This window comes from Mastigoproctus giganteus, chromosome 10 (assembly GCF_048544385.1).
Source record: "Mastigoproctus giganteus isolate SK-2022 chromosome 10, ASM4854438v1, whole genome shotgun sequence".
Classification (NCBI taxonomy): Eukaryota; Metazoa; Arthropoda; class Arachnida; order Uropygi; family Thelyphonidae; genus Mastigoproctus; species Mastigoproctus giganteus.
This window is the reverse complement of record NC_143584.1, coordinates 212,048,780-212,063,780: the sequence shown is the minus strand read 5'-3', so window position 1 is coordinate 212,063,780 and position 15,001 is coordinate 212,048,780. Positions and strand designations below refer to the sequence as shown.

Genomic DNA, 15,001 nt, shown 5'->3' with positions numbered 1-15,001 from the left:
GGCAGTGTATTATTAACACAGAATTTGACAGCTAGCATGTAGTATTAGTATTACTTTAGCTATATAGTGCAAGGAGACCATAGGCTTTTGCTACGTTGACCAAAAAAAGTAGATAAGAGAATATAAATTATATGCTTCCCTCCTCACTTAGTTAACTATCTAGTTGACCTTTGAATTTCTTCAAATTGTCAGCCTCAGCTATCTGCAGAGACAGCTTGTTCCAATAAACAACAACTTGCTGGCTAAAAGAAAACTTCTTGCAATGCAAAAAAACCTCAACCACTGTAATTTGAATTTATGGCCCGTAGTTCTGGAATTCATTTATAATGATGAAAAATTTTCATTCATTTTACTAACTTCTCTCATATCCTTAAACCTCAATCAAGACCCCTCTAAGGTGCTTGGTTGCCAAGCTCTGTAGCCCACATAATCAAAGTCTCTCCTCATATCGCCCTTTTGCCAATCGTGCCGTGGTAGTTGCTCATCTTTTTGACATCCAGAAGCTCGATGTCTTTTTTCAGATGAGATCTCCATACTTGGACATAGTATTTCAAATCCAGTCTTACAATTGTCTTATACAGTGGAATTATGACCTCCTTTATCTCTACAGGATATTGTTTTGATAAATCATCGATTGGACACCATGGGCTTTCTTGGCAACCTATTTATACTGCTCAGAGAACATCACATCTGCCTGTATTGTAGCTCCCGGATCCCTTTCTTCCTCTGCCATTTTTAATTCGACTACACCAAGTGTGTAAGTTATTTTTGGATTGCTCCGTATTCCCAAGTGTAAGATTGGATTTCATTTTGCTGCATTAAAACATAATGCCACTTTTCTGACCATTTTTGAAGCCTGTTCACATCATTCTGAAGGAGCACTGATTATTAACAACTCTCCAGATCTTTACTTCACCTGCAAATTTTGACATCATGCTCTCCATCCCTTCGTCAATGTTGTTTATGAAAATTAGAAACAACAGTGGTCCAAGAACTGATCCTTGGGGGAACTCATTTCTGATGTCCATTATCCATTTATCACAACCCTCTGCTTCTGCCCTGCAGACACCTGCAATCCACCTTGGAATATTTCCAGTAATCCAAACACTTTTTAACTTATACAATAACCTCCCATGAGGGACAAAGTGAAATGCCTTGTAAAAATTCTAATAAATTACTGTTCAACAAAATTAACAGAACAAAATATTTTTCACAAATATTTTATTGAACAGTGTTACCAAAGGCAAATATTTGATATAATAGGCATCCTGGCATGTAAATTCCAAGTATCCAATAGAAATCAATCTGCCACCTTACAGAGCCGCACATTATGCAAATTATTCATACCTATAAAAACACGAGTTGCAATCATATCACTTCCTTTCTATTTTTTGGCTTGCCCACTGGGATAGCCACATCTCCAGTACTCAGGATGGCAAGTCATCATCATTTAGATGATTCTTTGAGATGGTGAGCCATTGAATGACTTGAAGCTGGGCAATTGCAGGCGGAGATGGCACATTGGTTTAATATGTCACAGTTTCCTCTTGGCACTATGGAAGCCGCCTCCGTAGCCAGGTGGGAAGGAGCAGCAGAGCGTAGCACACGCTTCTTGATTAGACCGGGGTTCGAGCCCATCACCACCAAATACGGAGGATGCTGAAAGGTCAGGGAATGACCACTGCATATCCCGGAGTAATATGGCCTTAGTTGCTAATGCTTCTAAAAACCAAATAATTAACTAACTAACTAGCACTATGGAAGCAGTTTCAGGAGACAGGAACTATTACAAAAAAAAGCTGGCTGACATCACCCAAGGGCTATATCAACCAGAACAGACATCTAGCTCTAACAGCAAGATGGAACCTACAATGTCCTGTCATAAAATGTCTCATAGTTGCCGTGGCCATAGGTGAAAACATTTCCAATTGGAACTGTGTTAAGGTGGCTCGTCAAGTGGACTCTATGCAAGGAAGTCAGTGATTTGTATCCCATAACCCCAAACATCGCAGAGCTCGTTGAAACTGGTTCCATGAATATGTGACTTGGAGCTCTGACAAATGGGGTACTGTTCTGTTTTATGATGAGTTCCTTTAAACTTATAAACAGATGCTAGGCATTTCATCTGGAGACAACAAGGAATGCAGTACCATCCCTTCAACATCAGAGAAAGGGACACTTATGGTGCAAAAGCATCATGAAGAATTGGACAAATATTTGAAAGAAGTGGATGAAGTGTACATTCTGTGATGTTTAAATTGCAGTACTCAGAAGGAATGATCAGAAGTGCAAGCAAATTAGTAGGTGAATGAGTTGTGCCAAGATACACAAATGATTAAAATATGGGACCAATTGGGTGGTATCTTCGGATAACATAAAAATGAAAATAGAGATCATGGGGTTAAAAGCTGTGTGTGCGTGCACGCACACATGTATAATGCAGTTTACAAGCTTCTGCCTTGCAGAAACCAACTTCAGAATGCAAGGAAACTGTAGGAGTGTTGAGACGATAAATTTGATACTGAAATCAGCAACTTTGACAGAGGGCAGGTTATCAACCTTTGAGGGGGCTGTAAGGTCGCTTCATTATGTAGTGGAATGTATGGGCTGTGGAAAAGTATGACTGGTCATTGAATGGGTAGTGGGGCGTGACAGAGGACTGCAGAATGGAAGGATCATCTTATTTGCTGACAGGTTTACACCACACCTATAGCCATGCAGGGTACCATTCAATGATCTGTGACATTAGCTCGCTGCCGCCTCATCACCCGCCGAACCATTGCATGCCAACTGGCAGAAGGGAGCTGCCATTCATACCACCCACTGCATTGATTATCCCTTACATCATCAAAAGTATCTGTAATGATGTTGCACACAAGCCACCTGGGATACAGAATAGCATCGACGACTGTCTTCAGAAATGAATCCCATTTCTGCTTGAGGACTGGTAATCACCTTACACATGTGTGGTGATGATATGATGGAAGCAGTGATCCTAGAACCATTGTTAAATGCTCTGCTGGATGCCCTGCTGGTGTTACGGTGGGAGAAGTGATTGGTTTGATGATCTGTCATTGATGTACATCAGCAATCTGACTCTTATTGTTGCTAATCTAAATTTCAGTGTTGCTAAGATTCTGGAACCTGTCACTCTCTCCTTTCTTACTGGCATTCCTGACACCATTTTTCAGCAGGTAAATTCCCAAACAGATACCACAGGGGTTTCCTATAAGTGTCTTTGTGGTGTGAATGTACTGTCTTGGGCAGCCAGTTCCAGGATTTCTTCCCCATCAAGCACATATGGGCCATGATTGGGTGCCATTTATAAAGCCAGCACAGACTATGGATGATTTGCAGGACTAGAACATCTACAATGGCAAGAGGTTTGATGGAAAATACCACAGGAGTCTATTGGCACCGATATGATTCAATGCTGAGACACTTAGCTCAGTGTACTTCAACCATGGTGGATTTACGTCATATTGAGCTATACATTATAAGCATCATTTTGTATCATTAAATGTGTTCCTTAACTCTGGCTGTCTCTCATTCTCTAAATATCCTCTCTGTATTCCTGCTCCTTCAGGGTGCTGAATTTCAGTGTTACAGTGTAATTAATACTGATACTAATTGCATGGTTCATCCATTCCCCAAACAGAAAATTTACATTTTCAAAACAGTCAAACCAGCTTTGTGGTTTTGAAAAACTGAAACGCATGCATTATGGCCTTAGATGTTTTTTTGGCACAAAAACAAGAACTTAGATATTCTTATTTTTTGTGATGTAATATATAATAATAACATAATGAACTTGCTCTGCATTAAATAAAAACAATTTAATAAAAAAACATTTTACTCACATTTACAAATATACTAAGCTGTTTCTCTTTACAAAAATCTAAATATGGTTCTTATGGAACATTCTGTGGAATATCTGCATTACTGAACATTGAAGAAACAAGAACTAGGAATGGCAGGAAAACTTACAGACATATGATGATTGTTGAAACATTAGCTGAAAGTTTCTCTCTTCCCTCTTGTTTCAAGTTTGGCCAATCTGGGAAAGGAGTAAGGCATTCTTGTGATGTAATACATGTATCTACTTCCTGGACCATAAACAGTTACAAACCTCAGGATTAAGAGATGACTGACTTCCACCTCTGCAGAAAGTTATTCCACTATCATCTGTGATCACCCAGAATTGTCCGTTCTGGGTGAGAGGTAGTTGATTATGCCTTGCAGGGACCCAGTCAAGCTTTTCCTCCCTACAATTTCGTTTGATCCCTGTAAGCGAGTTCAACCACCTCTCATCCTGAACAGACCATCTGAGCATGGACAACAGAATAGCTTCCTCCGGTGGTGGATACCTACAATCTTTTAGCAAATTTACAGCCAGCTTGATGCAGAAAGTTTTTCATCCATCTGAATAAAAAATCATCTGACTTTAAGAAGTATTTTCTTCTAGTTTTCCAGTGAAAAAACAGATATTTTTGCTAAGCAACCTTCACCAGAGACTGACTAATTCAGCCACACTGAGAAGAAAGCCAAAAAAAGTCTCTCTCCTCCCCCAATTTATAAGGGACTCAAGCCTGTAATCATTGAACTCATTGTATGATGAACAGAGGTCATAAGTGGCAGTCTTATAAGTATCCCTAGTGAGTTGTAGGTTATGGATCTTCCACTAATTACAATGTGAAAATGAGTGAAAGAACCCAGTATCGAAAGCAAGGTTTGTCGACAGTCTGACTTTTTCAAGAATTTCTAACTTAATGCAATTGGTTTAAAATTTCTAGGTTTACCTGGGGTTCTTACCTTGGAAACTAGTCTTACATTATATTGGTTCCAGGCTTTTGGAATAATGTGACTGGGTACTTTATGATATAAGTATATAAATATGTCAAGAATGAATAGAGTGAAAAATTTTATGGCGACAATTCATGTCACTAAATCATTTTTTTTGCATATTTGTTTGTTCTCTCAAATTGCTGACTTCACTTTTTTTTTTTTGCTTTGAATCTAATTACAACCCTGTTCTTTTTGCATTGTATCTTATATTCCTTATGTATGTTATATTATGCTGTTTGAACTTAAATTTATAAAATATTCTGATATATATTTTGTTTTTAATTATAGATGTTACATTGAATGATTTTGCAAACAGCAGAATATTAACGTCTAGGCCAAAAAAACCTGCCACAAATTCCTTAGCTAGAAAAGGTATGTATATTTGTGAAATTGTGATATATGCTAGACAGAAAAACCACCTTATGTAAATAGTGAGGTTAACTTCAGTTAGTAGTGAACTTCAGTACTACAATAGTTGATGATTGTAAAATATCCTTAGTGTTAAATAGGCATTGCATTATGAATTGCATGCCATAATGTATTACCTAATGGGTTGCCCTTTCCATGGTACTGTGTACTTTAGGTGTAACCCCTTTTGCTTTTGAGGATTTTGTTTAAAAACCAATTGTAAGCATCTAGAAAGGAAAACTATATTTTTTTTCTTTCTCTCCCCCCATACATTTATATTAGTATTTAGTAATAATCATCATTCTTCTCTTTCTTAGTGATTCCTTTCTACTTCTCTCTCTCTCTCTCTCTCTCTCTCTCTCTCTCTCTCTCTCTCTCTCTCTCTCTCTCTCTTCCCCCCCTCCAGGGTAACTTGGAATCTTTTTTGGCTGGTGCAGCATAAGCCTCAAACTTCCTTGCACCATATGGCTAATAATAATAATAATAATGGTAGCAAATGATGTGAGAAAGCAAGCTTATACAGCATCAGCCAAAAAAATAAACCAACACTTCCCATATCACCTGTCCATCCATTCTAAAAATTTATCTAGTTCTTCCTTGAATTTATTCAAACCATCCACCCTACAACACAAAATAGGAGTTTGTTCTGACGATTGGCCACCTGCTGACTGAAGGCAGATTTCTGCATATATTCCTGCAACCCAGCCTTTCCCATTTTGAATTTATGTCCCCCTTGTGTGTAGTTTGATCAAGAGGAAGGATTCCATCAGCATTGAGCTTACTCAATCCATTGAAAGCATTAAACACCTCAATCAGACCTTGCAGGTGTCTAGTCTCCTGGTGCTGCAGTTTGCAAAACTGAAGCCTTTCCTGGTAATAGTACCCATTCCAACAGATCTGTGTCATTCCTAAAGCGTGGCCTCCCAATCTGTATACAGTATTCAAGATGTGGCCTGACAATTGCATTATACAAGGGGATAATCACAATTATCCCTGCTGGCAAAATTCCTGTATATATCATTGAAAAAACCCCATGAGCTGTCCTAGCAGCAGCCTGTCTGTCCTGCTCAGGGAGCAGTATAGCTTATATTAGCTATTATATAATTAATCTAATCCTGCATTAAATATGATCTTGAACATTCTTATCATATTTAATCACATGTATTCTGTTCTGTGTGAGATTAGAAGTGAATGGTGCTTTTGTAGTGCATGCTTTTGTCTTCTTGGTTTTTATTTTTTGTATCTTAAAATTGTATTATGATAAAGTCCTATTTGGATTTATTATCTTAAATTACATTAGTATGTCAGATTTCACATAAAAATTGAAGCAGTTGCATTTAAAAAAATTTTTAAATCATAATTGTAACTTATGGATATTTAAGACATTATAATCTAGCAACACAGACCTATAAACATATGGATCTCTGGCATATTTCCATAGTGTGTTGCTGCAGTATTTTGTAAACTCTAGTGTTTTTTGTAAATAATCTGTGATCCTTTTCATTCCTGGAGATTTTTTCACATATAGTCAGATTTAAAATTAATAATCTTAAAATTGAATTTCAAAAACTAAAGTTTGGCACAATTAGCTAATTTCACTTTGACACCTATTTGATAACTTTAGGAGTAAATGCAAATGTATATTTATATATCTTTTGTATAATGGAGTTCAATATTTTGTTCAGTGGAGGCAATCTGCTCTGGAAAATGCCTCGGTAATGAAGGTTTGTAGGTTGATGTGATTAAATGGGTTGAAAGGATTGTTCCTCTATTATCTTTGCTATGTTTAGTTCTTTTCTTTTGCAGGGTGCTTTTCATAGGGCATGGAAGAGTGAATTTGAAGGTCTTACTTAAAAATCCAGAGAAGCTCGAGTCTGATCCGTCTTACAGGCCTGTTGCCTGCTCCCTGTTTTGGGCAAGGCACTTGAGACGGTCATTGCCATACGTGTTTTGGTGTGCCTATACTGATAACGGACTTTCATCTCTGGTACAATATGGATTTACACATGGCAAGGGTATGGACGATGCAATTACCTCTCTTCTAGCATCAAAAGCAGAGACAACAACTAAATATTTGTGTGGACTTCAGAGGAGCCTTTTTTTTTTTTTTTTTTTTTTTTTTATGTAAACCCCGAACACGAGAGATATTAGAACCTATAGTACTTTGTACCGTGCTTGGGTTGGAGGTTGAGAAGATGAAAGAAGGTATTTGTTGACATTGGACTTTAACTTCTGTAGACTGTAATTTTCAGGAAATCCGTATGAAGGAAGGTTGTTCCAAAAAACGGCAGTTAAATGAATAAACGAGGAAGATGAAACGTTGGTTCTGTGAGTTTGAAGTTGGACAGTAAATGGATGTTGGCTGGTGGCGGCATGTGTTCGGACTGTTTTGAAAGAGAGAGCGGGAATTATAGAAGCCAATTCAGAAGAACAGTGCCCATGGAAAAATCTGTAGAAGAGGCATGCAGCAGAAACAGTACGTCTATGAGACAGCGAGTGGAGAGACTCTGTTAGAGATGAATCATTAATTAACCTAACTAACCTCTTCTGAACGGAATCAAGAAGCCTGAGAGAGGTTTTGGGGGCATCACCCCAGATGTGGGAACAATATTCATGGTAGGGCGGATTTGCGATTTGTACAGAGTGAACAACTATTTGGAAGAAAAGTAATGCCGAGAGCAAAAGAGAAAACCAAGTTTTTTAGATGCAGAGGAAGCAATATTTGTAATGTGCTTGTGCCAAGAGAGATTAGAAGCCAGGGTAATCCCCAAAAGAGATATATCATTTTGCTTAGAAATCGGAGTGTTACCAAAGATAAGCATAGGAGCAGAAGAATCCTTTTTGCGAGATATAAGACAAGACTGAGTTTTAGATGGGTTGAAATTAACTAAGCTGTCTTTGCCCCACTGGAGAATTACCTGGAGATCGGCATTTAAGGAATTGGTAGCAGATTTTCAAAAAAGTTGAAGCTGATTGAGCAGGGCAAGGTTTCTCAAAATGGAAACTGGAATGCAATGTGCTATCATCGGCAAAACTATGGATAGGATTTCCAGTCAATGAAAGAAGGTCATTAATATACAAGAGGAAAAGAGTGGGTGAAAGAACTGAACCTTGGGGGACACCGGCATTAATGGAGAAGTTAGAATACAGAGAGCCATCACCCTCAGTGAGCGATCAGAGAGAAAATTAGATAAACAATTACAAAAAAACAGTTGGCAAACCATAAGATGGAAGCTTGTTTAGAAGACCTTTATGCCAAACATGATAAAAAGCCTTTGAGATGTCAAGAGCAACTGCTTGTGTTTCACGAAACTTTTCCATTGAAATAGTCCATAAATAGGTAACATAGGCCAGAATATCACCAGTGGATCAACACTGACGAAATTCATACTGGCGATCATCGATCAGATGGAAGGTTTCTAGGTGGTTTAAGAATTGGCGATTAATTGATTTCTCCATTACTTTAGAAAGAGTAGAAGTAATTGCAATGGGACAATAATTGGATGGGAGGGATTTGTCACCCTTTTTAGGAACTGGCTGGATATGAGCAAATTTCCAAACAGAAGGAAAAACACCTTTGGAATAGGAAAGTGAAAAAAAGCGGCAAAGAATAGGAGTAAGTTCAGGAGCACAGGTTTTGAGAATAAGTGGAGAAATACCACCAGAACCTGGAGCTTCTTAGCATCGAGATTCGTCAAAATCCTTCTGACATCCTTTTGACGAAAGACCACAGGAGGCATTGAATGAAGCGTGTTGGGAATGGTGGGAGGTATTTTACCAAGATCATTACATGAGCTGGAAGAAAAATGGGATGCTAGCAGGTCAGCTTTATCCTTGGCTGAAGTGACAACAGAACCATCTGGTTTGGACAAAGGTGGGAGCAGAGATGGGCAAAAGTTGTGGCCAATAGCTTTGGCAAGAGACCAGAATGCTCGGCTACCATTAGGGCAAGAAGCAAGTTTTCTACTCTTAGCCTGTTCAAACTCTAGTTTAGACTGATTAATAACTGCTTTACAATTGTTGAGAGATTTGGTGTAGGCAGAAAATGACATTGCAGAATTAAAAATAAGCGAATTATGATATGCAACATTCTTCTCTTCAACAGCCCTAGCACATTTATTGGAAAACCAAGGTTTAGATAAAGGACATGATTTTAAAGTTGATTGTGGGATAAAAGATTCCATTGCTGCAAGAATAATTTCACTAACACGATCTGAGCAAACGTTGACATCAGAAGTTTTGAAACAGTAATCCGATGAAGCAAAAGAAGAAAAGAAATCTCGCAGGTCATCCCATTTTGTATTCTTGTAATACCAAACAATACGAGGTTGGAAATAGCCATGAGCTAAAGGCTCCATTGGAGAAGAGACAATCACCAAGTTGTGATCTGAGGTGCCTAAAGGACCTCTCACTTCGACCGTGTACTTAGAAGGGTTGTTTGTGAGAAAAAGATCAAGTGTGTTGGCTGTGTATGGTTAGGATTGCCTGGTATTCTTGTAGGTAAATGAACAGTCTGTGCATGGTCGTTAGTAATTGCAAAAGCCTCAGCATCTCGACCAGCCGGGTCAGTGTGACTAGAAAACGGGAGCCAGCTGGAGTTGTGAACATTAAAATCATCAAGGAAAATTACCTCACTGTTAGGAAAGTTGGACTGGAGAAAGCCAAGTTGCCAAGAGAGGCAGTCAAAGAGCTCCAAGTGATTAGTGGAGTTGGGAGAACGGTAGAGACAACAGATGAATTTAACACAATGAGGTAGAGAGTTTTTAAGCCAGAGAAGATCGAAAAGAGGATATTCCCAATTACCAAGTCTCTGAGAGGGAATATTGGAATGGACATATGCACAAGTACCACCTTCGAGGCGAAAGGAATCATTCAGCGAATAATTTGGGCAACTGAGATGAGAAGTAGTTGAATCAACCGATAACAGAGATGCTATCAGAATAAGTACATGGGGTTTGGCAGACTGCAAGTGGAAATGGACATCATTGAGATTAGAATTGAGACCACGTATATTTGTGAAATGAATTAGGAAGTGTTTGGGAGGTTTAGATCTTTTCGCAGATAAGCTTACTCTATTAGTTTGACAATTCATGGTGTATTCAATAGTAAGAAAGTGGGTGGGACATGCTGTATGAAGTAATGAAATTTTTGGATATGGTGTACACATGGTAAGAATATATCCAGATCCTTGACATAATGTGGCCTCGACAATGTTTCCCCCCCCCTCCATACACACTACTCGGACTCTCTCCAGTCACTATATGGCAGAGTAGAGGTAGCAAGATTATACACTAGCTGATCCGGAAGCCTCCTAGAGAGTTACCAATAGGTTCGGTTCCATCCGGTGTACTAACTATCGGCTGGCCTGCGAACACCGTTTTAGAGCTGTACCCTCGAAATATAAGGAAGATTGGATCTCGCCACATTGTTCATCATAACCTCAAAAGTCATCAATCATACTGCATGATGGAAGAGGTGGGGGAGGGCTGACCGGAACTTAGCACTGGAAAAATAAACGTGGGTTCCACCACTTCAAGCCTCCAATAAGTAAAGTGGTGGTATTGCACCAGTTGATGAGTCATCTACCGCCTAGTACTGCCTGGTAACACAGAGGGGCGGCATTCCTCCATGTGGTGTGGGCACCACACCTCGACCCCTGCCTATGTTGTTTCACACCTGGGTGGTCACCCACCATGTACTTGTGCATAGAGGTTATGCCCAGATTACTAACAGTCCCACCATCGTGAAGGTGCAAGCAGAGGATTTGGCTGTCACAGACCGTCCGGACTTCGCCGAAGTTGGGTCCACTTGACTTAAGTGCCACCTGAATATCAGTTCCATCAGTGTTTTAGACTCCCAGGTAGCAAGTACAGCTTGTCTGGCATATCTGAGAGAATGTCGGTGACAACCTCAAGGACCAACATCCTTTGGTGGCAAAGTGCCCTGGAGAGGTTACAGAAGACTGGAATGTCAAGTTCAATACACAATGATTTATTAAGTTATTTTTCACATCGTTCCATAAACATCAAGAGTGGATCTGTACAGATCTCCAGAAATGTTTCACGAGCATGTCCACAGAGGTCAATATTGGGGCCTCTGTGTTGGAATCTTGTATTTGACTCTTGGCTTAACAGAAGGTTTGAAGTGATCACCATGATAGCATATGTGGATGACCTTACTATTCTTGTGCAGGGAAAATGGACATCCTTGGAGGTTACGGCCAATCATGGCTGTAACCTCCTCATAAAACATCTCAGATGTTGTTGAAGGGTAAGCTAGACAAGGGTATCCTCCATTGGTCAAGTATTAAGGACAGTCCATTAAGTATAATTTCACAACTAAGTATATGAGCATTTATCTTGATGACACCTTAAATTTTCTGCCTCGTGTAAAGTACATAGAAGAAAAGTGTAAATCAATTCTAGCAAGATTGCAATTAGTAACCAGAAAGGATTGGGGTCTGAGAGGTCACTCCCTCAGACTATATTACAATTTGTCTTTTTGCCTATTATTATCTATGGTGCCGGTGCTTGTTGCTATAGAGCTACTAAGTCTGCTGTGATTAAACATTTGCTGCAGGCCCAGTGTGCTGCCCTCCTGATGATATATGGAGCCTGTAGGACTACATCTACTGTGGCCTTACATTATGAGATCCAATACAGATATAGTCAGTCCTCGTATAACACGTGTTTACACTACACGAATTCGATCATACACGATTTATAAATAGGGGAACGATATCTTATATAACAAGAACCGAATTCGCTTATGCACGATTCGCCTTTGTGTTTACAAGAAATGGCAGTCGAACGCAGAATCGCCCCAACCGAACACAACACAATAGGAATGAAGAGAAGATTCTAAAAATGTATTTATGTTTTTTATATCAGTGAAGGGGAACCACATTTTACCATAATAACGTAAAAACCAACACAATTCCAGCTATCGGTATAATCGTAAATGCAATTAGATCGAGTTTACTACCAGTTTATAACAGATTCCATTAGCAGGAACGCAACTGGAAATTGTTTTTATTGTTTTATGGTAGTAACCCCCTAGAAATGTGCTTTAGTAAAATGTGAGGTGTTAATAGTGTATCTCTGTCTTTACGGTATTGTTTATTCAGTGGCTACACACGCGCAGCTTTGTTTATGTGTATCAAGCGTGCCTCCTCGTTTTGTAATTGTGCTTTATTCCCTAAAAATGAGTAAAATACTTAAAAGGTGTGAAAAGGAAGCGTCCTGGTGAAGACACTGCAGATTCAGAGAGAAAAAGAAAAGCAATATCGATAAACAAGAGGTGGACTGGGTCAAAAATTCTTACCCGGGAAAATTTATAATGGCCTCATACTATGGTTTGTGGCCAAAATCACACCGGCCTCCGGCCCACCGGGGTTTTCCCGGTAAGGCTTATGGCCAGTCCGCCTCTGTCGATAGAGAAAAAATATGAAATTGTGAAACGCTTTGAGCGAAATGAAAGACCATGCGATATTGCACATGCTACAGACCTAAATGAGGCAACCCCGAGAATTACAAAGAATGCAGAGAAAACGAAAACAACTTTCATAGCAGGAACAACTCAAAGTGTAATTAAAATCCATTAGATTAAGACACAAAGAATTGGAAGAGATGGAACAGCTGTCATCTGTTTGGATAGAAAATCAAACAAAAAACAAGTTTTCTTATGATAGAAGCAAAAGCATTAGCAACATTTTATTACGTAATAGTCGTAATAAAATACGTATTTTATTCGTAAAAAATACTTACGTATTATTTATTATATTATAATAAAATATAATATAATAATAATAAATTATATTATTTTTTATTATAATCGTTATATTTTAATCGTTATAAAATACGTAAGTATTTTATTATGATTATTTATTGTGTTTGGTAATGTTTTGGTTTCCAAAAGTGTGTTCAATCTTGGGTGGTCGGCACCTAACCCTATTTTTCCCATAGGACCTGTTGTTTATATTGCACGATTTTGCATTGCACAAGGGTTTCTAGGAACACAACTATCGTGCTATACGAGGACTGACTGTACTTGAATTATCATTTGAAAAAAGGCACACCCTATTTCCTTGGAAGATGTGCAGCTTGATTTGAGTGTTTCTTTGGCTTCTGAAAGGAAAAGACTTCGTTCCATCTACATTAAAAAGTGGCTTAGTTAGTATGAAGCAGAGCTATAATGCTCAATACGTTCTACATTGATATCAATATTTGTAAAATAATAAGAGAAGTTTACCTCAATATAGTATGTAGAACACTTCTGCATGATACTCTCCCGAAATTAAAACGAAAAAATCGAAAAACTTACATTAGAGTAACAAATAACTAAAAAAAAATAATTAAAAATCAATTTAACACAATAAAACTCAATTTAACACAATTAAAATTCAATTTAATGCAATTAAAAATAAGAAAATTAATTAAAAGAATTTAACGAAAAAATTGCAAAACGATTTTCCTTCCTGAAGCTGACAACACTTTTCGACCGTATGTCGTGATCATAGGAATGAAAATTACCCAATAGAGGTGAGTATAAACCTTAAATAGGGATTATTTGTCTTCATGCATGCGCGTAAAAGCCCACGAATTGGAGATCAGATATGGCCGATGAACATTAACAGTCTCATTTTATTACATTGGACACTAAGTATTTTGGCCTTGTTAAATAAAAAAAGTGTTTTTCATTAACGGCATGAAATATTAATTCTGGCGCTGCTGAACAAGAAGCACAAACTGAGGCCGCATGTTGATTAACATGAATATTCAAAGGAAAACGCATCGAACCTTGGTAAGACAAGTCGCAATCACCGCAAGAAATGTTGTATACCAGGTCATTAATTTGTGTTGCGAACAAGGAAAGGACTGAGCGATTGTTCAGTATTGAGTGTAATTTTCGTATTGGCCTGGCCACGATTTTAAATTCAGTATCTTTGAAGAATCTGTTAAGCTGTTTGTGCCACTGTTCAACATATGGGACAGAAATAAAGTATTTTTTAATATTACTATTGTTGATTGGTGTAGTATTTTGTATCCTATCCTTAGCTTGTACCCTAATTTGGTTTATTGTAGCAAGGGTTAAAATTTTATCGTATTGATTGACTAAATTGGTAAATAGTGCTAGGTCTACTTCAAGGTAAGTGGAAGTATCTGAAACAACTGATTCTAACTTATTAATATAATCAGGTTTATCGATACCACTGTATGAATTTCTAAATGCCTACGAATATTCAATGATGGAATCTGCTTTGGGCTCAGAAATACAAATATTAACCATCAGATTCTTAAACACTTGTTATCCCCCTTGCTACAGTAAACCAAATTAGGGTACAAGCTAAGGATAGGATACAAAATACTACACCAACCAACAATAGTAATATCAAAAAATACTTTATTTCTGTCTCATATGTTGAACAGTGGCACAAACAGCTTAACAGATTCTTCAAAGATACCAGATTTAAAATTTTTGCCAGGCCAATACGGAAATTACACTCTATACTGAACAATCGCTCAGTCCTTTCCTCATTCACAACACAAATTAATGACCTGGTATATAACATTTCTTGCGGTGATTGCGACTCATCTTACCAAGGTTCAACGCGTTTTCCTTTGAATATTCATGTTAATCAACATGCGGCCTCAGTTCATGCTTCTTGTTCAGCAGCGCCAGAATTAACATTTCATGCCATTAACGAAAAACACTTTTTATTTAACGAGGCCAAAATACTTAGTGTCCA

General features: G+C 38.2%; 1 protein-coding gene across 1 annotated transcript in view; it reads left to right on the top strand.

Moving 5' to 3' along the window:
* Nucleotides 1–15,001, top strand: part of fsd (transmembrane protein fates-shifted) — a 69,964-nt gene that overhangs the window by 41,007 nt on the left and 13,956 nt on the right. The window contains exon 2 of the mRNA XM_090382721.1: nt 5,134–5,217. Within this exon, the coding sequence (XP_090238847.1) occupies nt 5,134–5,217 (84 nt within the window). The remainder of the gene's footprint in view (nt 1–5,133; nt 5,218–15,001) is intronic.